Below are 23,230 nucleotides of genomic sequence, written 5' to 3'. Positions count from 1 at the left end.
GTTGTTTTTAATCTGTGCTTCTGTCTACTTTAATTTACATCTCTTGTAGATTCCATTGTAAAGCGTCCTTGAAAGTTTTGAAAATGAAAACAAATATTATTAGTGAACAAATTACTGTAAAATGGTGCTTAATATATCTACTTTTGCAGAAAACAACTTGTATAATAAACAGTTCAGTCAATTTGTAATGACCAAACCAAATTTATGTGGAATGCATAATGTAAATTGTATGTAATGAATATTTTGACAAGCCAAGATAGTTTTAAAAAAAATGTGCAGAGAAATGTAATTTCAGACCATTTTAATTCATTCTCCTAGTTTGTTTTGAAGGAAAGTTGATTGTCCTGGGTGCCAGAAAGTTGAAATCCCATTAAAGTGTTCATGCCATAAATGCAGTGTGTGCACATTTGCCTCTTGTTTGCTCTGGTCTTAAACTATTCCCGAACCTGGCATCAATGGCTTCTTTACTCAGATGAATTTAAACTCAGTCACTTTGTTCTTGACCTGGTATGCCAAACTCATTTTTGTCACGAGCCATATAGTTGTTATGGTTTCCAACAGAAGAAAAGACATTGTGTTTTCCAAACTATTTACACCTTGATCACATTTGGCTGGCATTGAGAGTTCCGTGCATCCAATCCATTTTGAGTGGGAGAGTTCAAATTAATCCTTTTTTTATTCGCCCATCCTTGTCAAAAGGAATTAGACATCTATTGGCAGCAATAGCAGGTAAACTAACGCTCACATAATTGATTGACTAAACAATTAGCAAATGAATCATTTTCTATTTTGATAGTGTATACACACCATTTAGACAGACATTGGGGATCTCAAAGAAGTTCAAATGTTTGTGCTTCTAAATTATTCATTAATTTTGTTGTGGGGGTCATGGGGGGTGCTGGAGACTATCCAAGCTAAATATGGGAACCAGGCCAAGGGCACCCTGAATTGGTGGCCATCCAATCACACAAGGGTATAAGGTAGCATGGGCAAACTACGGCCCGCAGGCCATTTGCGGCCCGTTAGGGTTTTTAATCCGGCCCGCCAATGTTGTCCAAATTATAGTAAAAATTAATTACCTCCTTAATTTCCCTTTCACATGCAATACCCTCGTTTCCCCGATAGATGTCGGACTAGTCTAATCTTTTATTGGAGTGTAGATTTTGATGCACTGGCAAAAAAATGGAGAACAAAAACACAGTTCCCACTGAAATGTGAGTTTCTCTACTGTGTTAAAATAGCAACTTGTACATGTATTCACAGCAGCAGTACATTATCTTAATGAACATGCCACTCATCACTCTCAATTTAAAGACTGCTTTCTTTCGTTGAATAATAATATATTCTTAATGTTGAAAGTAAATTTGTAAATAAATTTTCACCTTCAATTGTGTCTCTTTTCTTACATTTCAATCGCCAGGCTTGATAAATTATAATGCGTGTCCAAATGCTCCTGGCCCAGCCCCTCACACCTGGGATCGAATCTTTGACACCAGAACTGTGAGGCCGAAACACTAACCACTCGTCCACTGAGCCGCCTTGCCTCTAAATAATACAGCTGTAAAATGAGGTCCTCTGTCAAACTTGTCATTATGCATTACAATATAACCAACATAAACCACCTGATGGTGCAGTGGCCATTCCGCCTGACTTTGGTGCGGCCAGTCTGGGTTCAATTCCCGTCGCAGTGTGATTGAGTGAGTGAGTGATTGTCTGTCTCTCTGTGTGACCTACGACTGACTGGCGACCAATCTAGGGTGTAGTCTGCCTTTCCCCCGAAGCTCCAAAAACCCTTGATACCCATTCGAGGATGGGCGTTATGGAAGATGAAATTTTTTTTTAAAAAAAACATACAGGGCTTGTTCATATTGCGTATTAGTTTAGAAAAACAATGCGTGCATCAAGTCAATTTGCAAAAACTGTGATATCCATTTAGTGTGCATGATAGAATATAGTATGTTTTTCTCTGATGATGTTTGTATGCAAGATGTGGCGGTGTTGTTGTCCCCAGGCAAAGAACTTGAAAGTCTAAAAAGAGAGGGGGGAACGAATCAGGACCTAAATACACCATTACCCACGGTAAAGCCACAGCCAAAGACCTGGCACTGAATATCTCCCTTCTCTACAATATTTGTGCAACAACAGTTTAAAATTGAATTGTACACTCGTATGTATCTTAATGAAACTCTCAATCATATAAATAAAGACATTTATGAATGGAGGAGAAGGGGCATTTTTGTAATTTAAAAAAATCAATACTAAATTAAAATAAACTTTTTTTTGGTGTAAAAATAAATGCTGTAGGGCTAAATGTGATTTAGAAAGTGTGCTCACACTTTTTAAATGGGAATGTGCGTGTGTTCCTTTCAGTCTTGTGTGATATAATATGAAGATTATGCAAATAACTATTTGGTCAGTCATCATTTGTTTAAGTTCTGCTTAAATAGAGTAAAAATTCCAGTAAGTTCCATCTATAGGGTTACCTTAACCATGACAGATAAAATGTTTGGATGACCAAACTTCTTACCTTATCTCTGAGGGAGATTCCATACATTCTTGCAGGAAACTCATTTGAGCTTCTTGTATCTGCGATCTCGTTCTTGTGATGTTTTGTTTTCACAGAAATACTGTTTTTGCACATTATTGACCATTCTCTATGATATCTCACGATTACTACTGGCATCCTCCCTTCATTTGTTAGATCAGGTAATATATAGTAGAGTAGAAGTAGATAGTAGTACAAACGTTCTACTAGAAAGTATTTTGTAAATCTCATGCAGCACAAGAACACAGCAATGTATGATAAATACTACTGAGAAAAGTGTGCCGCATTTTGTATTTACACAAAACCACCAGCAGAGGGCAGTTGGATGAAAATATGTGACTTCTCAAGACTTCCGGGGACAGAAAACAGTGACGGACCAATACGGCGGTGCACCATAACAGTGTTTTAGGCGGATCATGTAAAATTGAAATGTTGTCAACTATTATATTTAACAGTAGTTGATCAAAAGTCAACGCCTTACGTTAGCTCAGCAGAGCACTAACAAACCATCTAGCTATGTGGGGTGAAATCGAACCTCGTGGTAAAATACTACCTAAATCGTCTGAAGAATCTGCAAAGGACAACCATCCCACAATACAGCACAATCCGGTGATATTACCTTGTATTCCCTATATCGAGTATCCAAAACCACCGCAAAATACACAGGTGAGCCTAAATGCTTAACTTTCTATAAATGCATAATTTGACTTTGCACTACTTTTGATAAAACGAAGGATCGCATCTCATTTACTGAACCACTTTATTCTTACTAGGGTCGCGGGGGGTGCTGGAGCCTATTCCAGCTGACTTTGGGCCAGATGGAGGGGTCACCTTGAATTGGTGTCCAGCCAATCGCAGGGCGCAATGAGAAAAACAAGCATTCACGCTCACTCTCATACCTAGGAGCAATTTAGAGTATCCTATCTGTCTACCATGCATGTCTTTGGAATGTCGGAGGAAACCCACACAGGCCCGGGGAGAACATACAAACTCCACACAGGTGGACCGACCTGGATTTGAACCCAGCTTCCCCACTGCCAGGCCATTCTCGTGTGATAAACTCATTCAAGCTATTTTAATTCATTTGTAAGGAACTACATGATTGGAAGTCTGTCATTGTCAATGACACTAAAAGACATGTGCACTGCTACTACCATAATAAACTCAGTGTTATTATATGGTCTTTTGCAACCAGGTATTCCAAGATGACCCCAGTGATGTCACCCCTGATGTCCACACCTTATTGGATGTTGTAGTTGCAAGTGGAATCCCAGTGAAAAGTCAGCAAGTGGGAGATGCTGAATTGACATCAGAGGAGTGTAGAAAAGAACTACTGCATCAATACAGGAGCAAACCACTGGTGTTTTTGGAGCGGTACCATGTGTGTACTATTCTTTATTTCAAAATGATCAATCCATTAGAGCAAGAGTGTTAGCCTCGGGTTGGGTTTCCATTTGTCGAGTTAGTAACTTTAGTAACATTTTTCCCTAAATTTCCAGGGATGCCTTAAACCCATGCATCTACAAGCTTTTGTACATGTCAGTACTGACCCACGTGCTCAGCACTACAGTGAAGTAATCCAGAAGCAAGTGTCAGTAAGCACCCACAAAAAGCAAGTTCGAAATCAGCGTTATGCTGCACTCAGAGACCTACAGAAAGGTATTGGCATTTTCTTTTGTCTATATTGTTCAACCTGTACATCTATCACTGGTACTGTAATCCACATTAAAGATATTAAGAAGAGTTAATGCTACTTTTTCCAGACAAAGATAAAATCATATTGCAAGATTGTAAATCATTTAATGCTCAATTATATTTTTCATTCTTTTCTAGGAGGCCAGTATTTTAGTGATGAACAGATGCGAATGAGGGAGCCACTGCTGTATGAACAATATATTGGACAGTACCTAACTGATGACCAGGTAACAATATACTTTATTTATTAACCTGATTGTGATAGTTTGCTTTAACTGTTAATCACTTTAAAATGCCATTTCATGTTGTTGTGTATTTTCAAACTAAATATTTCATGGTGAGTGGTTAGCATGTCGGCCTCACAGTGGGAGTCCTTGGTTCAAATCCAGGTCGGTTCACCTGTGTGGAGTTTGCATGTTCTCCCTGGGCCTGTGTGGGTTTTTTATGGGTACTCCAGTTTCCTCCGACATTCCAAAGAGATGCGTAGACTGATTGGACACTTTAAATTGCCCCTATGTATTAGTGTGAGTATGAATGGTTGTTTGTCTCCTAGGGCTCTGCGATTGGCTGGCCACCAATTCAGGGTGTCCCCCACATATGGCCCGTAGTCAGCTGGGATAGGCTCCAGCACCCCTCATTACCCTATTAAAGCAGTTCAGAAAAAAATAAAATAATCTATTTAGTGGCCTACAATTTTTAATGACCTGATATTTAGTTATCACATTAAGTATTATTATTTAAATTCACTAAAGACATTTCTCATGTGGTAGGGTAAAACTGAAGTAGAGTATTAGTTTTATTATTATTAACTGACTCAACCATTTATCCAATCATGCAAATAATTGTGTAGATATTTGCCTCTATTCTCATATGGGAGTTTACTATAGCTCAACATCTATCTATGCATAGTGAATGTATGGGTAGATTTCCTAAATTTCTCAATTCAATGGCTGCCATTGTCAGCAATAGCCATCAAACTATTGCTTTCAAATTAAATTGGGTGACAAACATTATCAAATGACTGTAAAAGTTGATCACCAAATGCTAGCAATCCTATATAGTTAAAATGTATCTGATAACCATCACTATTGTGGAGAAGGTTATTCCAGGCTATTAGCTATATTAAAAGGAATTCTATTTCACACTTCAGGTGATAGAGCGCGCCCAAGAGGCCATGTTGGATGGTGCACAGAAAAGTACAGACCCATCTCAGGGTGCCACAGGAGGGCTGGCAAACCTCCTCCTTAACTCCTACCAAGAGCATCTTATCCAGACTCGTCTGGAGGAGGAGCAAATTAAAGAGGCTGGCGCAGAGGAGGAGGAGGAAGAAGACGATGACAATGTGGAAGATGAAGGCAAGAAATTCTAGACCTAAGTTGTAAAAGAAGACAAAGTCTTAGTCGGGATAACAGTGTTGTAATTTGCGATTACTGAAATAATGTTTTCTTTCCTTGTGTGTGTGTATAGATATGAATGGTAAAGAAGACAAAGTCCATGAAAAGACTTGGGAGCCTACCTCTGAAGAGAAAGCACTTCTTCGGGAAGAGTTCATCAGTCAAATGTATCAACACTTTCTTGATGGCAAAGACAAGGACTTCAACTACAGGTGGGTCGACATGTGGAAAGCTTCATCTGATGTTATCAGTATTTTTGCATTTATTTTAATAGTTTGACACCATAAAACCTCAGAATGTTAAGAAAGGTTTAAAATTCCTTGAAATTGAAGTCTTGTTGTTAAAAAAATGCATTCCTTCCAGTAGCATTGACAGGAGTTTAGTAGAATAGAAAGGTTCCAACTCCATTATTTACTTGTGTCTTCACGATAGCGAGGTGGACGAGAATCCAGACTATGACAACCTTGACATCGTCAACAGAGATGCAGAGGAAAAGTACTTTGATGAAGATGATGAGGAAGAAGATGAACCAATGTCAGAGTAGTGACTACAGGGACAATAAATAACTATGCTCTATTGCTCTATTTGTGTTGCAATGTACACAGATGCATTTAGGATTTCTTTAAATTTGTAATAAATGTTTTTGGAATACACATTTTGTTTCATTTTTCTTCATAAAAATAGGTGGATGTAAGCAAAACAATTTTTAGTATTTATATATAATAATATACTAAATAAAATATACTATAATACTATAAATAATACTAAAACCTGTAAAACAACTTAGGACTGATGACCATCACATTAAGTGTGTATAAACAAAGTAAAAAAAAAGAAACAGGAACCTTTCAACAATTCGCAAGAAAAATATTTTATTCATGGTAATAAGAACCTACAATTTGAAAAATGTCAGATTATTCTTTTCTATTTTTAAATTACGTTCTTTAGATGGCGTCTTCCAATAGAAATGTATTCTTGAAATCAGTAGAAATTCCTCATTGGTTGCTGATAAACCTCACCTGGGAACTTACACCTGGATTAATGATGGTTATCAAATGAGCTCAAGGTTACTGTCTCACAGTTCTCCCACTTGCTCATGCCTGCCAATAAATATACTTTTAATTTTTTTGAGGTCACCCTCTACAAATTAATTTTCTGTACACTAGTACAATGATGGCCATATGTTGTTTAAACATTGAACATGAATGGATAGAAATGTACATTTAGTTTTAGTTTGATTATTTTTTTCCGAAGTGATATACAAACTAATCATATTAACGTGTTGTGTTGGGATCAAATTTAGACCTGTGAATAATGTTACGAATCGTATCGGAATATATGAGCCAATTCACGCCTTCCATTCCTTCATTCTCTGAACTGCATTATCCTCGCAAGGGTTGTGGGGGGTTCTGGAGCCTATCTCAGATTTCGGGCAGGGGTCACCCTGAATTAGTAGCCAGCCAATCACAGGGCATGAGGGACACAACCATTCATGCTCACGCTCATATCAAGGGTCAATTCAAAGTGTCCAACTAGCCTACCATGCATGTCTTTGGAATGTGGGAGGAAATCGGAGTATACGGAGAAAACCCGCGGAGACCATGCAAACTACACTGGTGGACAGACCTAGATTTGAACCCAGGACCCCAGAACTGTGAGGAAGACGCTCTAAGCACTCATTCGCCAGACCGAAGGAGATAAATATTTAGACAGCCTTCTCTACCTGAAAGCAAATACATAAGAATTTTAAATCTGAATTCCTTCATTGCCATTGACAGTAATAGACATCAAATCAATTTTATCTGGAATGGCTGGCAATCAGTGATCATGTTTAATATTTTAAATTTTGTGTGTAAAATTTTAAGTTAAGCTTGTTGACTGACTATACGCTTTTTCACTTTCTCTCAGCTATCCTCTGAAGTAGAGCAATTACTGTGTCCTGCTTGGAAGAAAGCAGTTCCAGTGCTGTGGCAATTCTGCACAAGGACTTGTCCATCCGCACCTCCCTTCTCTCACGGCGCTTTTCTCTGGCTTCTTTTTGGTCATGGGCCACACCATCCAGGTCAGTCTGCTCCTTCCTTCGCTTTAATATCTCATGGTAGAAGGGGGAGCCGCTTTGGTCCTCAGTTCCCTTGTAGGCTTCGACTCCTGTTGTGGCTGAGGTAGAGACAGAGGCTGAGGGGAAATTGGAAGCCAGGTTGTGGTTGTTGCCACGTCGGAAGCATATGACATCACTTGGGAATGATGACGCTATGCGGGACACGTTCAGGTCTGTGTTGACGGTGGATAATAAAGAAGGGGAAGCGATTTGAGCCAAACAAGGTGAGGATATAAATGATTGTGGTTGATCCGTGGAGGACAAATGGAGATTGGCTGTAACAATTTCACTATTAAGGACTAGTAAGGGTTTGAGGTCCGGGCTTTCTGTTTGTCGAATGGTTGACATTGAAGCAATGGCACCAGGGCTGCTGCTGGCAGTAATCTGACCTTTGACCCCTGATTCCATCTGAACAGATGTGGGTAAATTCTCATTAGGCCGGACAACATTGGTGGGCGGCGGGACGTGAAGTCTTGCTGCAACCTTTGCTGAAGCTTGGGCGATATTGGCTCCTCCTCCTTTGCTGCGTTTGTTGCTGCTGATGTAAGAACCCACGGTGTCACAGAGAGTAGCATCCATCAACTGCAATGTAGTTACAAGTGTTAAAGCTCAAGAAACTAAGTGAATTTATTTATTAGTGAGTTCTTAATAGCTGCCTTAGCATTGCTGTCCTGACTAAAACTAAGCAGGTTTAATCAATGCACACCCTCACGTTGTAGCTATGATCAAATAAGTGCATGAAAATAATTATAGTGAAAAATATTTCTTCCTTTTCTTGGTATATTTTGTTCTATATTTTCGGACTATAGGTTGCACTTGAGTACAAGTCGTACTAGCCAATGAAAAGGAAAAAATCTATATGGAGAACAATAGGCATTTGTTAGTTTAATCGTTTTTTAGTAGCTTAAAAACAACATAACAGGCTGTCGATCATGGGATCAGAAAATGGGAAGAAAAAAAATTACCGTATTTTCCGCACTATAAGGCGCACCTAAAAGCCTTCAATTTTTTTCAAAAGTTGACCGTGCGCCTTATATACGGATCCATATTGAGCCACAACTACGGTAAGCAGTACCCAACTCAATTTCCTCGTAGAAAAAGTGGTGCATGCTGGGATATACTTCTTTTGTCAATCCACGCGTAATGTTCTTTTAGAAAATCACCCTGAATGACGGCGAGCACTGAATTAGCGTGCTCGCCGTCATTCAGGGTGGTTTTATATAAGAACTCCAACGTGTTAACGCGTCAACTGAGCATACGAACTATATATATTCTATGTATGGATCCATATTGAGCTGCAAGAGGTCGCGCAACTACGCCAAGCAGCCGCCGACTCCATAGTCGTAGTGCGCGGTGCATGCTGGGATAAATAAAACAGGGTTTCATTTCGGTTGAGCTCGATTTACCACACTAAGTCTATGCTCGCTGTCATTCCAGGTGAATTGACAAAAGAACTCTAGCTGTTAGATGTTGGCGTCAACACAGCATTCAAAGCTAGACTGCGAACTGCGTGGGAGTAGTGGATAACAGGCAAGAATTGCTGTCTCGATAAATGACGGCTTTGATGAGACTATTCAACATGATTTATTATGCTATTGCTGTGTCACGAAAATACTAATACTTTACTTCGGAAAAAATAATAAAACAGTTGTTTTTTAGTGTTGGGAGTGAATGGAGAAAGCTGATTTGTAATCTATTACTAAAGTTTGGCTGACTTATCTTAATCATTTTCTCATTGAGTCTTCTACTGCCTAGTGCAGTGTATCCCAACCTTTTTTGAGCCGAGGCACACTTTTTGCATTGAAAAAAATCTCAAGGGACACCACCATCTGAAAATCTTTGTCGCCTATATTTATAATAGTTATTCTCATCGAAGTTTTATCAGCAGAAATCGCATCCAAAATTATTCCAAAATCTAATTTTTCACAATGAAATCACGGAAATTTGGCCTGTGGACCCTGAACAACTTCCGGTTTGATTGATGCAAATAACCAAGTAAAGTTATTGATCGCATCATTTTATGATTTTTCTCTAAATATTACTTAAATCTCCTAATATTCCGCAAAAAAAATTGTGCTCACACAGACTTTACGTCGGCAAAAGTTGATGCGCTAGAAACCAGACAACTTCCATTTCGACTTAGAGAAAAATAAGCAACAAAATTTCTGTTTCACAACTTGAATCAAATAATAGTATAATCTACAATTTAACGTTCATATTTTGATTTGAACATTGTAATAGTTAAATTTTAATCTCCTTATATTCATATTAACTTTTCTCACTGAATATCACATTGTATGACTTCTTGCAATTTTCCACGGCACACCTGACCATTGCTCACGGCACACCAGTGTGCCGCTGCACAGTGGTTGGGAAACACTGGCCTAGTGTATATGTGTAAAATGTAACAAATCAGGGGTTAATACTCACATCAAAGAACTCCCAGGATGTTTTGGCATGTCCTGTCTCCCTGCTGCGATCTTTAACCCTTTTGTACGTGACGATCAGGTTATTCCACTTGCGGCGGATCCTTTCAACAGGAAGGAAGTGGCCCTTAGCTGCCAACTCCTCCTGAACGCTCTGAAAGAGTTGTGAGCGCTCCCGGGTCTCATACAGACCCCAACGACGGCCGACTGCATCAATTAGAGACAAAACAGCCTTGGAGGAGAAATCAGAACTGAGGGGAGGGGCGGATGGCATCACTGCTGCTGGAAACAAAACATACAACAGGGAACATTGTTAAGGATTTAGTTATATATACCAAAGAATATTGATCACTCAGGTTTTGTTCTAATCCAATCAGAATTGTTAAAGTTGTAAACTAACAACCTGTTTGTTTTGGAATATTTTGATTCCTGCTGGACTATTTTGCAGAATGAGCTACTTATAAATGCAGATAGCGATTAATAACTGATGCATTAGTAATGAAAACCCAGTCAAGATTATACATGGTTTAAAAATTTTACACCAAGAAAGATTTAATTCCAGTGATACTCATTTTCTGAACCACTTATTCTAATAAGGGTCGCGGGGTGTGCTGGACCCAATTCCCGCCAACCAGGTGTGGGGAAAGCCTGAATTGGTGGCCAGCCAATCGCAGGGCACAAAGAGACGGACAACCAGAAAATAAGTCAATTACATATATAATATATAATAATAATGATGATAGTAATGTAATATTGCAGAAAATGTAGACCAGACATGGCCGCGATTATCAAAAAATCACAGTATGGTCACCCCTATTATAACTAGATATTTTTTTCTTCAGTCCTGAGTCCTAGTAACAAGAGTGGCTTCCTTTTACGACTTTCAGCATACAATTTCACACTTTTATGAATTAAAAAACAAATTTTCAGTGCTGATTCCCAGTAGCAATAGTGGCTTGCGCTTCCGAGTTTCAGCATGGATTTTCACATTTATATGAACTTAAAAAATATAAATAATAATAATAATAGCAGAAAAAATCGCAAAGAAGTGAATTCGCCATAAGTGAAGTCGCGATAATTGAGGGAATACTGTACACGATATAAAGAGCAAAAGGGACTACTCACATAGATGTACTTCATGAGCAGTGGTGGTACCTGCGTGGAGCAGTGATGGTCCTCCTAGCTCGTCTGCAGTACTATAATCCGGTCCTCTTCCATCTCCTCCTTCTCCTTCTCCTCCTCCGCATGCAAGCTCGCTGCAGGGCGCAGGCGAGCCCTGTCTGCCCAAAACCAGCGCAGATTGTTTTTCACTTCCCTCCTCGCTTTTGACGTGCACTGCAGTTGCGTCGCAGTTGCGTCGTTGTTGAAAAGTGGCCTCCATTGCGTGAACCTGTACACGCAGACGTGCAGACACACGATAAGCACAAACCTTAGAAGAAGGTGACTGCGCAGGCGTTCGATTCAGGGAAAGTTTCAAGAGTGCGGATTCCAGCTGAATGCAAAGGCGCTCAGCAATGATAGTCTGCACACGTTAGACGCGTTTGTGGAAGCGCATCACCTTTGTGCGCGTGAGATGTGCGTTTAGAAGGGGACCGAAATGGCTGCGTTGCGGCTGCCCACAATTCGCGGATGCGCAGAGCGGCTGCGCAGTCATCTCAGCCTCGCTGCGAGCTTTGACGTCACTGGAATGCACGTCAACAGTGTACGCGACAGGATTTTGCATTGTCTAAATTTAGTCTGCATATCTCATCTCCTTTTCTGAATCGCTTTATCTTCATTAGGGTCGCGGGGGGTGCTGGAGCCAATCCCAGCTGACTTCCAGCCAGAGGCGGGGGACATCCTGAATTGGTGGCCAGCCAATCACAGGGCACAAGGAGACAAACAATCATTCAAGCTCACACACATACCTAGGGGCAATTTAGAGCGTCCAATCAGCCTACCATGCATGTCTTTGGAATGTGGAAGGAAACCGGAGTAGCCGGAGAAAACACACGCAGGCCCAGGTTAGAACAGGCAAACTCCACACAGGTGAACCAACCTGGTTTTGAACCCAGGACCCCAGAGCTGTCAGGCCAACGGGAGTACCCAGAGACAACCCACGCAGGCCCTCGGAACAACATGCAAATATGTATAATCTATATATTTTTAATTGTATTATTGTTATTTTTCCAGACCAAAACATTCTGTAAAAAAAACACCCTTCCATAGATTTTTCTTATCGTTGGTATGAATCTGTTTGGCCACATGAAGAAGCTACACTTTGTGAACAGTAATTCACACTGTACGGCAAACGTATTCCTCTTGGGGGCAGCGTTGTACTTTGAATACTCTTAAATGAAACGCTTGCATTTCAGCCAGTAGTTAAACTTGAATAGAGAATGATAAATAGAGCAGATTTCCATTAGCTAGTAAAGAATGAGAATGGGTACCAACATGTAATTTTACCCTGTGAATGTAAACTAGTGAATTTGGAAGTTATTCAATGCCAAAGATTCAAGAAAACAGGTCTGTCAGCACATAATTACAGTTAGTTTTTTTTTCTTCATTGATATATCACTTTTATTTAGTTTTGTTTGCTTACGTATTGTTTTTCTTTCCAGTCATTTGTATGTATTACTTTTCTTATTACTAGTATCGTCAATAGCCGTGAAAGATGAGGACGAACAGCCATTTCAGCTACCTTAAATTAATTGGACGTCCATTGTTGTCAATTGTAGGAACATTATTTCAGAGTCAACTTTTTGGAAAGTAGATATTAGGGTTTTTTTTTCAACTTCATTTATTGTATATAACAAACTTAATAACTTGACATTCAAACAGACTTGTGTTGCCTTGACAGTGTTTAAAAAATCAAATAGCTTTACTAACATGTGTGTATAAAGTACATAGATAAACCACAAAAAGTCAAATATTGCTAAAGGCTTATTTGTTGTCCTTTGTAATCTCCTAAATCATTGAGAATAACATCATCATGTTGCTTTTCACAGGTTTCCACTGTCTGCAAGATAGTTGCTAAACGTCTGTCCAAAGCAGAAAGATGTGCTTCGGATAGGAGGGGAGCAACCGTTGCAAGAGGATCCTGGGACAGTGACTGCCGCATGACATCACTCAGGCGAAAGTCTGGATAGGATAAGAGACGAAGGCGAAGGAGGGTGGAGCGCCGAATCCTGTACAGATAAAAAGAACAGTAAGCAAAAAGCACGAGCTAGAATTTTAGGCATATATTCTCCCAGCAATACATTTCAACACTTATTCTGTAACTGTTCAAATTTGGTTGGATAAAATTAATTGGCTTGAATTTGGTCCCATTCATTTACTTTTGTTTTATTCCAGGACAGTAAAGGATAAAAACATTTCTATATGCAACTCCAGTAAATGTAAAGCTAAGGTTTCCCAAATTAGTTGTTCGTTTAAATATTAAATGAAACCTTTTTGCACAAGTAGGTTGTAAAATAAAGTTTACCTGCAGCACTGCTGTAAAGGAGCTAAAATTGATCGCTCGTCTTGGGAATGACGTCCAAAACTGCAAAATATCAGATGTAGTAGTAACATTTAATAAACATACAACATATTCAGGATTGTCACATCTTACTACACATTTGGAGGGCCAATATGTTGGGCAGCATGACGTTTGGTTGACGGACGTTTGGTCAACGGACACTTGGTCCCCGGAAGTTTTGTCGAACGAACGTTTGGTCGCCGGATTCGCTCGCTCTCAAAATTATAACCATGAGAGAGAGAGTTTAATGTTTAAAGCGATCAACCAGGTAATCTCTCACTCTCAAAATTATAATCATGAGAAGGAGAACTCTCCGCCGACCAAACGTCCGTTTGTCGAAACATCCGGGGACCAAGTGTCTGTCGACCAAACGTCCAGCGACCAAACGTCCAGCGACCAAACATCCGGGTACCGTTGGGCAGTCTATACAAATGTTCAACTCATTTAACATTACCCTCACACTTCATATATATTAGGTGTCAACTCATGATAAACTCATTATAATAAGTTGTATCTGTTTTATTTTATCTAATGGTAGTCATTAAATATGCATATATTCCGGTAAATCAATCATCAAAGTTTTTGTCTACTTACGCTCGTCCATTATCGAGATGCAGCAGGAATGCTTCATTACCAAATTTCTCAAATGTCTCATAGTGATGTCTGTCCATGTTGCCTTAGAAATAAAATGCAGCTTCTTAGAATCTGCGAGATACTGTACTTAAGATACACTTTACACTTAATTCATGCCATGTCGAGTTTAGTATTTCCACATGACTCACTTTCTTTGAATTTTGGGTTTTATTTAAAAAGAAGAGACTTACTCATGAGGAAGTCCAATATAGCCATGTCTATGAGATCCACCAGTCTGGTGCCATTGTTGTATGGAGCAGTTTGCTTGACGATGTCACAGTAGTTGGGGTCTTTTTCCCACCTGGCACAATAGAGTCATCAACATTAAACGTTAAGCTGTTGAATTCATAAACAAAAGTCATAAAACAGAGCACCAATTGTTAGTACTATTAATTTCCATGTTAGATCTTACAACTACATCAAAGTTTTCTGTCAGTGTTTATTCCTTTGTTTATTTTCTGAACCATTTTATCCTATTTAGGGTCGTGGGGGTGCTGGAGCCTATCCCAGCTGACTCCATGAATCAGTGGCCAGCTGATCGCAGGGCACAGAGAGACAAGGGTGATATCTCGACTCACTAATTATTCTTTGACGCAATGGCTCCTTTGCTAAATTTGGATGGCTTCTACACCGCGCTAAGCTTACATATATTCATAGAGCCACTTCGAATAGGAGGTCAGCGAGGTGCTAGGGGAGAATAGTAAAAACAAACTCCAGCACAACAGTTTAAAAATATATCTATACAGGAAGTGTATTTTAGTTTGGCTTGTGCTTGGTGACATGATGCATTTGCGGGTGCAGGAGCTGACGGGTACTGCACAAGTGTCAATGATGCTAAACCATGCGTGGATGTTGCGATTGATGTGAATGGCAACTGCACCTGTCTTGCTGGCTACGATCAAAAAGTGCACTCAAGATCAACACATAAATGATGCTACACTTGTAATTTGCTTATTTTTTCCTAAATTGGGCAGCTTTTTGTATCTTGGAACAGTAATTTGCATCCAGAGTCTGTAAGTAGAGGTACCACTGTACTGTGTCCAATACCGAATAAATGTTCACATAGTGTTTCATCTGACTGACTGTGAAAACAGAAACAAGTCCGGATTTCGCACTTTTGAAATTATACGGAAACTTGTGAGCTAATGTGATAATTCTATTCATGATGTAACACACATGGAGCACTAACTGGGCCAGTTTGGTGCGGCTGTACGATCGTTTCCATGGTGACCTCCATGACCTGCGAGGAGCAAGGCTGAGTTCAGGTAACATGACCGCTAAGGACACTTCCAATAAGTGTGGTCGGCCGCACAGTGGATGCTCTGTTGAGCAGTAGTAGTCACACTGACCATAGAAACACACATTCCCCGCTAAGGAGAGTCGTATAGAGACACATTTTAGTGATGTGACATAATATGAGAGATGGTGTGGAGTAATAACATCCCACAACGGCAGCATACCAGGGGAAGTGAAGAAGGTGCGATGTAGCTTGCGGTCAGTTGTAATCTCTCTGATCTCACTGGAGATATTGATGAGACGACCGACCACTGGGGGGATTCTGTTGAAGCCCAGCAGTCTGAGACAGAGAGATCAGAAAGAAAAGCTCTTTAAAAAAAAGAACAGACCGACACAGAGCCAGAACACTTAGGTTACAGCAGGGACGCTCAAATGCATTTGCTCCAAGATTTAGTTTTCAAAGAGTCCCCATCCTGCGATTGACCTTTTTTTCCGAGCCACTGACAAAGCTCACTCAGCATTTGTTAGGTATGGCTATATACCTTGCATTAGAGCAGGGGTGTCAAACATACGGCCCACGGGCCGGATATGGCCCGCCTGGTGGTTTGGTACGGCCCGGGGAAGAAAGCTGCATTGTATAAAAAAGATGAATTTTCTTTAAAATGTGTAGTTCTTGTATTATCCGCGCAGTGTTTTAGTAAGTGCAGACAACATGAATTGACAATTATTTATGTTCTTATGTTATTCTCTTGTTCATAATGTATTGTTCATAATGTAAAAGGAACATTCTTTTAATAAACATTTTGATAATTTACTCATTCTTTGCACTAATTATTAGTATTAGTGACTACAAAGGAAAAAAGTGGGCTTATTGTTAGTTCTATGTCATTATGCAATGAGTTTACTGGTCCGGCCCGCCTGATCTCAAATTAAGCTGTATTCGGCCCACAGACCAAAGCGAGTTTGACACCCCTGCATTAGAGTATGAATTATTTCAGAAAGTCTTACATTCACGAGGTGGGAATCTAAATTTTATTCTTACCGCAATTGAGATGTTGCGGAAATAAGAATCAACGGGAGAGATAACACGGAAAGTTAAGCACTCAGCCCTCAAGTGTGGGAAAATTTCTCAAGTTATTTTCTTTTCATTTCATGATACAGTTGAACTTTACAGAGAAACTGTTTCTTGATACCTGTCAAGATGAAATGCCGAGATTTCTGCATTGTGTCTTTCAAAGTCAGAGAAGTAAAAGAGGTTCACATCTGTTTCTTCGTCTCTGGCTTGCCTAGATAACAAAGATACTTGTGCTGAATTGAATTGTAGGATAGCATTAGTATCTTGATAAATCGATCTTACTTTCTAGGTTTGAGCAAAGCTTGTCCGTGGTTTGGAAATGACAAGAGGAGTTTGAGCTGTGTTCCACCTAACTTTTGAACTGAAAGATTTAAAAAAAAAAGAATTTCAACCTTTAATATGGAAAAATTATAGTAAATACATTTAAAAAAGGCAATATTACTCATTCATTTTTCTAATCAACTACAGCACAGTTTGACATGATTGAAATAAATCACAGATTAAGACCACCAATTCCAGGTGTACCTAGCCTGGTGCTGGTGGAATGGATTCCAGCATCCTCCATGACTTTTGTGAGAATAAGCGGTATGGAAACAAATTAATTTATATAATTTATTGTATTCTGCACTGTGTTGGAAGTCTGCTGAGGCTACCTTAAAACAAATGAACACAGAACAATGTTCTTAATGAATGACCTATTCCAGAATGTACCAAGTCAGGATATTTATCTACCCCTGCAAGTACCCCCCACAACCCTAGTGAGGATAAAGTGGTTCAGAAAATGAATGAGTGAATAAATGTTCATTTACACTTTGCAATGTTAGGGATATTCCACAATATCCATGACAATTCTTTGATTTTTCTTTTCCCAGAGGGTACAATGCAAAATTATTTAAAAGGCTTTTAGGATTTAAACTGTATAAGTAACTAAGGGTCAATGTATTTAGTGATGTGACAAAGATTGAGCATCTTTTAAATGCGTCAAAACCTTTGACTGCATGTATAAAGGTTTGGTTTTTAAATAAAAATAAAAATACCCTTTGAGTGTCTTGCTCTGATGTAAACTTTGGCACAGTTTATAATCCCTCCTCAACAAAACTGTTATTTCCTTGCCTTGGGCTCTCTCAAAGACTAAAGTTAATTCTAAAAATTGAGTTCAGTGAAAATGAACTGAGAGGCATGTTGTTTCTGTTTAACTAAGAAGAAAGTGAATTATCATAATTAGATGAAAACTAGGCACTAGTGGGACCATCATGGTTAACAGCTATATCTGTTACAACATTTATTCTTGCCTTGTTGAGTAATGCAGCTTTCTCAAGTGAATTACACAATGATGTCTGTTGGCTAAGAATCGAAAAGACAACTAAATAATTAATATTGAATGATGATAAGGGCTTTAAAAGTTTGACTCAACTGTTAGTACTTAACCATTTCTTTTCTTACCTGCACCAAGAATGCGTTGGGTTGCCAGATAATGAGTCACCTTTGGCACAGAGAGGTCCTTTCTGTTGTACAGTTTGTGGCGAGTTATGCCCAAGTGGAACCGCAACCAAGGTGGGTGTGTCTCTGTGTCGCTTGTCCAGGAGACTTTGTCAAAGCCTTCTTCTTGACTCGAACTCTGCCTATAAGGGAGAGATTAGACCGTGAGGTATTGCATATAGCAAAGGTGTCAGACTCGGGTTGGTTGATTTCAGGTGGGCCGAACCGTTTTAGATATAATATTTAGATTTTTTTTTTTATAAAGGGAATGAAAGAAATGGATTAATGGCCCTGAATATTCAGTTATTTATAGATCTCAAACAATATTTATTTTTCTTTTTTTTTAAATATATTTTTCGATGTTACAAAATGATTTTTTGACAAAAACACAAAAATTGATTTAAAAAAATACAATTATTGATTTAAAAGAGGGAAACTAAGGAAATGTAATATACATCTATACTCTTCATTTTAATTTGATCCTAAAACTGAGTTGGCACTCGTGAATTACTTTGCGGGCCACCAAAAATGATGCAGCAGGCCAGATTTGGCCCCCAGGCCGCCACTTTGACACCAGTGGCATATAGTGTATTACCTTACCTGAGAGTTGGGCATATTATTCCACAAATGGCTTCATGAATCCTGGTCTTTGTTCCAACCAATGCAGAGAGTTAAACCAATGAAACAAGCCGCCCTTGACTGCCATCAGCTGATTATACTTGTAAAATGGATTAGTGAATAGGTGTCATATTGTTCGGTTAAAGTAAAAACCTGGAACCAATAAGGTCCTTTTATGGACTAATTGCCAACCCTTGCAACCCTAGTTGCATAAGTACTGGGTCAGACACAGATGCAAAAGTGGGTCAAAAATTACCCACATTTATTTTTTGGGGGGAATAAAATAATTATCCACAATTTTTATCAAATGTGGCTAAGAGTAACTATATTAGAAATGTCATTCTATTGTATGTTTTAATTTATGATATTTAAATTTGTGTTTGTTTGTTTTTTTCTGGCCCCTGAGGGCATTTGTTGCCTAAAAAATAGAAAAAATGTGAAACTGAAAACTAAAAAACACAAACAAATGCAACATACCCTTATATAAGCATTAGTTTATTAAATGGATGGCTCAAACGTATTAAATGGAACCTATCTGTTTGCCATTTGAAAGATAAAAGTGGTAGTGTTTGATTTAGGGATAAAAAGACATGGTAGTGGTTACATAACGGCAAAACTTTCAGTCCATTATCTTATTGTTTTACTGTCATGTGATGCCTATTTGTGAGAACAGATGAACATTTTCCAAATTGCACTCACCAGTGAGAGTCACTATTGATGCCTCCTTCCTTGTCATCACCAACTTGTTCATTTTTATTGACTCTTAAAAGCCAGTCATCCTCTAGCAGCTCTGCTTCTGGCAGGTTATACAACGGATGCTGGAAAAGTGCTTCCAACTTTAAGGTCTCCTCAACGACTCTATTTGTTTTTCCAGTGCCAATCATTTTTTTCTCTGTGCCAATGGCACTAGGCATTCCGGTCCTTTTCCATTTGTAAAAATTTTCATCTGGGGAGTTTCTTGATGGTTTATGTGAAGAGGAGGAGATAGACTGATCAATCGGGGTATCTTTTCTTGGATTCAAGGAGGAAGAAGATGAGTGTGGAAGGACACATGCTGTTTGGAGCACCGTGAGACAAAAGATTGCCAGAATGACATGAAGAGCAAGGGAGAGAAAGGCTAAGCTAAGATAGATAGCACGTGTAGATGGACCATAGTTCCTTCTCATCATGCTGGAAAATAAGAGCAGAAGAACAGATACTTAAAAATTACATCAACTCTTGAGCCTTGCCCACTTCAAACCTAATCACAATGAAAGATTTAGTAGTTTTTCCTGTTATGTTGTTGTGTAATTGAATAACACCCCTATTTTTTATCCTGGAAATTGGAAGTTCTGTATGTATTGATCGAAAATGTTCACCCACTATACTAGAAAAAAAACATTACAAAATATGTGGACCTTAGACATCTGATTGGGAGAATTGTCTCTGTTGTTGCCATGGCGACACATCTATTTCAGTGATTTGGATTTCTTGTGGGCTTGCCCAGAAAGCTCTAATGTTGAATGTAGTAGTACATTCAATACTAAGAGCTTTTGGTAAAAAAAATAAATTCTGTTTTCAAACAGTAGGCTGAGCCCAGGAGCAAAAAGTTTCCCAATTTGAATAGTATTCATAGTGCCTTTTAATGTATGGTAATGTTAATCCATTGGCTTTTACTTTTGTCAATACAATAAGCTCAAACAAATGACTTAATATTCAGAGGAAAATTAATTACATTACATCCAGAGAAGACTTGTAAATCTACTGGCAAATACTGGCAGGATTCTAGTTGATGAACAAGTTGGGGGATTAATTAAAGAAAAAAAATAAGCTAATCATTTACATGAGATACTGAAAAGCTTGCTGAAGAAAATCAATAAATTATTGAACTTGCTGCTTCCAATTCCCCCCTGGGTATGGCAAGCAGAAGAAATTACTCACATGTCTTTTCCCTTCAAGACCTTTATTTCTTCTCCAACACTCTGTTCTTACTTCCTCGGCTAATGAGATGGATGTCTGATTCGAGTGTGGTGCGCATTTGTGTGTTTGTTTGTAATGGCAACTTCAATTCAAACAGAAAAGACATGTCGAATTGACCTGTGTCATTGTGACCTGCACAAAACTGATCTTTAAGCCTGTCTGTCAACGAATAGAGTGATAAACACAACCACACAGGCAGGTGCTACAGAAAGTAATAGTTTGCCCCTGACATTATATTGACAAAATTTTCCAAAGCAGTGAAGTGTTTTTGCTTTTTTTTCCTCCCAAAAGAAAATAATATCCTCACATCGTTCCGCTGTAGACTAGGTCAAAACATTTTTGAAAACCAACAGAAATCAGTTCAGTCTCCAATGTGCAAAGTAAACAGAAAAATCCCTTTGCTTGTTATCTAATGAAGTAACACAGTAAATTTGGTGCTGTTTAGAATCCAAATACTGACTTGAAAATGTTATCCATTTCAAGACACATTGCACAGATACCCACCAGTATCGATATAGTACCAAAAAATATTGTTATTGGTATTGGAGAGTATTAAGAAATTAGAGCAAATGTTGTGCATATGCACAAGATAGTTTTGAAGTTTTGTGACCCTTGGCTAGAAGATGAAAGATTTCCAATCTTGTGCCATCCAATCATACTTCTTTTGTGAATTCAATGAGTTTATCACTTTTAGATCTTCGATCTATTTCAAGTGGTGGGTGGACGCAAATGACCATCTATTCGCCAGCCTTCTCTTTTCAAATGAATATCTATCATTATCAACCAAGCCATTACAGCAATTACATTACATTTAAGTAAATATGCAGTAATTTAGTGTTAAAAGATGTGTTTTTATTTGATTATTTGAGGTACAATATGGAATCAGCCAATACCACTAAATGGATTTTTGGAATTGGTACCAGGAGCCAAAACTGGTATCGGAGCAATGCTTTGCCAAGATAATTTCATTGGACTATTTCCCTTTTTTTCCCTAATGAAAATCTTTTGTAACGTACAATGATAGTATTATGATCCTTTTATTTCATGCCTTTGAAACTTTCCAGATTTGAAGGTTTATAACGCCGTCATTGTATTTAATGCTGCCATCTAACCAACTACTCTTCCTTTCCGTTAATTACTAGCAAACTGCTTTAGGTCTGAATGTATAATGAGTGTTGTTGCAGTTCACGGAAGAATATGGAACAGTAATTAAATCTGCAGCAAATTTTACAGTATTACTCACGCAGAGTGTAAACTCAAACTGTTTTTTTTCCAATATGTGCTCTACAATATGGGTGGTAACCTAAGGGTACACTACAGGACAATGCAATTTTCGAGACAAGGTTTATAATAACGATTATCCCACAAAATGGTGATGCAACAATTATCTATACAAAGGTGAGGAAATTGATCTATGATTTTCTACAATAAAACAGAGAAAAGTGAGAAAAACAAGCTCTTTCTAAATAGCAAAATATTTTTGGGGGTTTTGTAGCTCACAATCAGTCAAAGACATTTTGACTATGTGAATATGTCTGTTTTATAATCAGATGATTTGAAATAAATGACTCATTATTAAATTATTGCCTTCTATTGACAACAATAGAGGCTTGTTTCATTTAAACTTGGAGAACTGGCCTTGAACACCCATGTTTTATTGCTATTGACGCTGCTAAATGTCTAGTTCATTTGGACTGGGAAAATGTGTCCATTAGTCCCCTCTCAGGCAAGAAGAATTAAGTGTCTATCTATGTCCTCTATGGCAGTCAGTGAATTAAATTAGACGGTATTCTTGGCAGGAACATATATAGATATCCCATTGGGATGCAAAGTAAGGAAAAACCATATCGATATTTTTTCTCAACCCTACTGTAAAATATCATCACTTGGAGTGAAATACATTTTTTAGCATGTTTCAATAATTAATCTTTAAATACTAATTCTGTAGCATTTTTTCAATAGGTAGCATTTTACCAATGAACAAATCATGTCTCATTAGCTATACTATTTTTCATTAGAGAAGTGATAGATTTATTGTCTAATTAGACATACCTTTTAATTGGTAATTAATCATTTTAATATGTAGTGATATCTAACACACTCATAGTATTTTAAGTGTACACCCTAATATTCAAAAACCTGGAGGATTTGCTCCTTACACAACTAGTGCAGTTTAATGTAGGTTGCGTGGAAACTAAGTTAAGAATTTAATAGCTGATTTAATCATGTAACGCCAAAATATATACTAAGAATAATAACGCAAACTCATTCCACCATGACATCTGAATTAGGCGAGTGTGTACCTTTTGCTTTGTATGAGGTCAGAAATTGTTTCTCCTGCATTCCTCCTTCTCAAATACTGTCTTTGTGAATGCCATTCTATATGTAGATTTTTCAGTCATTTGTTATAGTTGAGCTCAGGTGAAAGTTTTTCCTCAGTAATTTCCTTTCCTCAGCCAAAAGCTTACATTTGAATATGTCACAAAGGCAAAAAATGTGCTTGTCTGTTTGGAACAAGCACATAATACATCACCATTACATGTGTCTTTTAGACAGAAAAGCAGAAGACCTTG

At 38.4% G+C, this 23,230-nt stretch overlaps 3 protein-coding genes across 5 annotated transcripts; 1 reads left to right on the top strand and 2 right to left on the bottom strand.

Annotated features, from left to right (window-relative positions):
• The first annotated feature begins 2,889 nt into the window (after nt 1–2,889).
• ccdc97 (coiled-coil domain containing 97) lies at nt 2,890–6,223 on the top strand. The gene is made up of 7 exons (XM_077734553.1): nt 2,890–3,211; nt 3,741–3,926; nt 4,045–4,204; nt 4,379–4,467; nt 5,391–5,595; nt 5,708–5,846; nt 6,067–6,223. Exons 1-7 carry the CDS (start codon nt 3,062–3,064, stop codon nt 6,176–6,178), a joined length of 1,041 nt encoding a protein of 346 aa, XP_077590679.1. The 5' UTR covers nt 2,890–3,061; the 3' UTR covers nt 6,179–6,223.
• A 1,265-nt stretch (nt 6,224–7,488) lies between these two features.
• LOC144208647 (uncharacterized) lies at nt 7,489–11,779 on the bottom strand. 3 transcript variants are annotated; one of them, XM_077734598.1, is made up of 4 exons: nt 11,284–11,779; nt 10,163–10,440; nt 8,216–8,314; nt 7,489–8,140 (listed from the first exon to the last, which is right to left on the bottom strand). In XM_077734598.1, the coding sequence occupies exons 1-4, from the start codon at nt 11,537–11,539 to the stop codon at nt 7,529–7,531; spliced, it is 1,245 nt and encodes a 414-aa protein (XP_077590724.1). In that variant the 5' UTR covers nt 11,540–11,779; the 3' UTR covers nt 7,489–7,528. The 3 variants fall into 3 exon arrangements, with proteins under 3 accessions (XP_077590724.1, XP_077590722.1, XP_077590723.1); XM_077734596.1 differs by having other exon boundaries at nt 7,489–8,314; XM_077734597.1 differs by having other exon boundaries at nt 7,489–8,314; nt 11,314–11,779.
• Nucleotides 11,780–12,910: 1,131 nt separating this feature from the next.
• LOC144208534 (extracellular serine/threonine protein kinase FAM20C-like) lies at nt 12,911–20,716 on the bottom strand. The gene is made up of 11 exons (XM_077734439.1): nt 20,619–20,716; nt 19,398–19,868; nt 18,045–18,223; nt 16,884–16,962; nt 16,720–16,812; nt 15,751–15,866; nt 15,480–15,660; nt 14,482–14,591; nt 14,252–14,333; nt 13,622–13,681; nt 12,911–13,325 (listed from the first exon to the last, which is right to left on the bottom strand). Exons 2-11 carry the CDS (start codon nt 19,865–19,867, stop codon nt 13,073–13,075), a joined length of 1,623 nt encoding a protein of 540 aa, XP_077590565.1. The 5' UTR covers nt 19,868; nt 20,619–20,716; the 3' UTR covers nt 12,911–13,072.
• Between the last annotated feature and the right edge of the window lie 2,514 nt (nt 20,717–23,230).

The sequence above is a fragment of the Stigmatopora nigra genome, chromosome 15 (genome assembly GCF_051989575.1).
Source record: "Stigmatopora nigra isolate UIUO_SnigA chromosome 15, RoL_Snig_1.1, whole genome shotgun sequence".
Taxonomy (NCBI): domain Eukaryota; kingdom Metazoa; phylum Chordata; class Actinopteri; order Syngnathiformes; family Syngnathidae; genus Stigmatopora; species Stigmatopora nigra.
Note: the sequence above shows the minus strand (reverse complement) of the source record. Positions and strands in the feature narration are given on the sequence as shown.

Bases quoted from the DNA above. Each gene is read 5' to 3' on its own strand.
- LOC144208647 (XM_077734596.1), bottom strand. From the start codon at position 11,539: ATGGAGGCCACTTTTCAACAACGACGCAACTGCGACGCAACTGCAGTG. The intron at 10,441-11,283 runs GTGAGTAGTCCC...TTTTGTTTCCAG, and splicing joins TGCTCATGAAGTACATCTAT to CAGCAGTGATGCCATCCGCC. The intron at 8,315-10,162 runs GTGAGTATTAAC...ACTACATTGCAG, and splicing joins CATCCTGGGAGTTCTTTGAT to TTGATGGATGCTACTCTCTG.
- ccdc97 (XM_077734553.1), top strand. From the start codon at position 3,062: ATGTGGGGTGAAATCGAACCTCGTGGTAAAATACTACCTAAATCGTCT. The intron at 3,927-4,044 runs GTGTGTACTATT...CTAAATTTCCAG, and splicing joins TGTTTTTGGAGCGGTACCAT to GGATGCCTTAAACCCATGCA. The intron at 4,468-5,390 runs GTAACAATATAC...TTCACACTTCAG, and splicing joins AGTACCTAACTGATGACCAG to GTGATAGAGCGCGCCCAAGA.
- LOC144208534 (XM_077734439.1), bottom strand. From the start codon at position 19,867: ATGATGAGAAGGAACTATGGTCCATCTACACGTGCTATCTATCTTAGC. The intron at 16,963-18,044 runs GTAAGAAAAGAA...TAAATCTTTCAG, and splicing joins CCAACGCATTCTTGGTGCAG to TTCAAAAGTTAGGTGGAACA. The intron at 15,661-15,750 runs GTATGCTGCCGT...GACTCTCCTTAG, and splicing joins CACCTTCTTCACTTCCCCTG to CGGGGAATGTGTGTTTCTAT.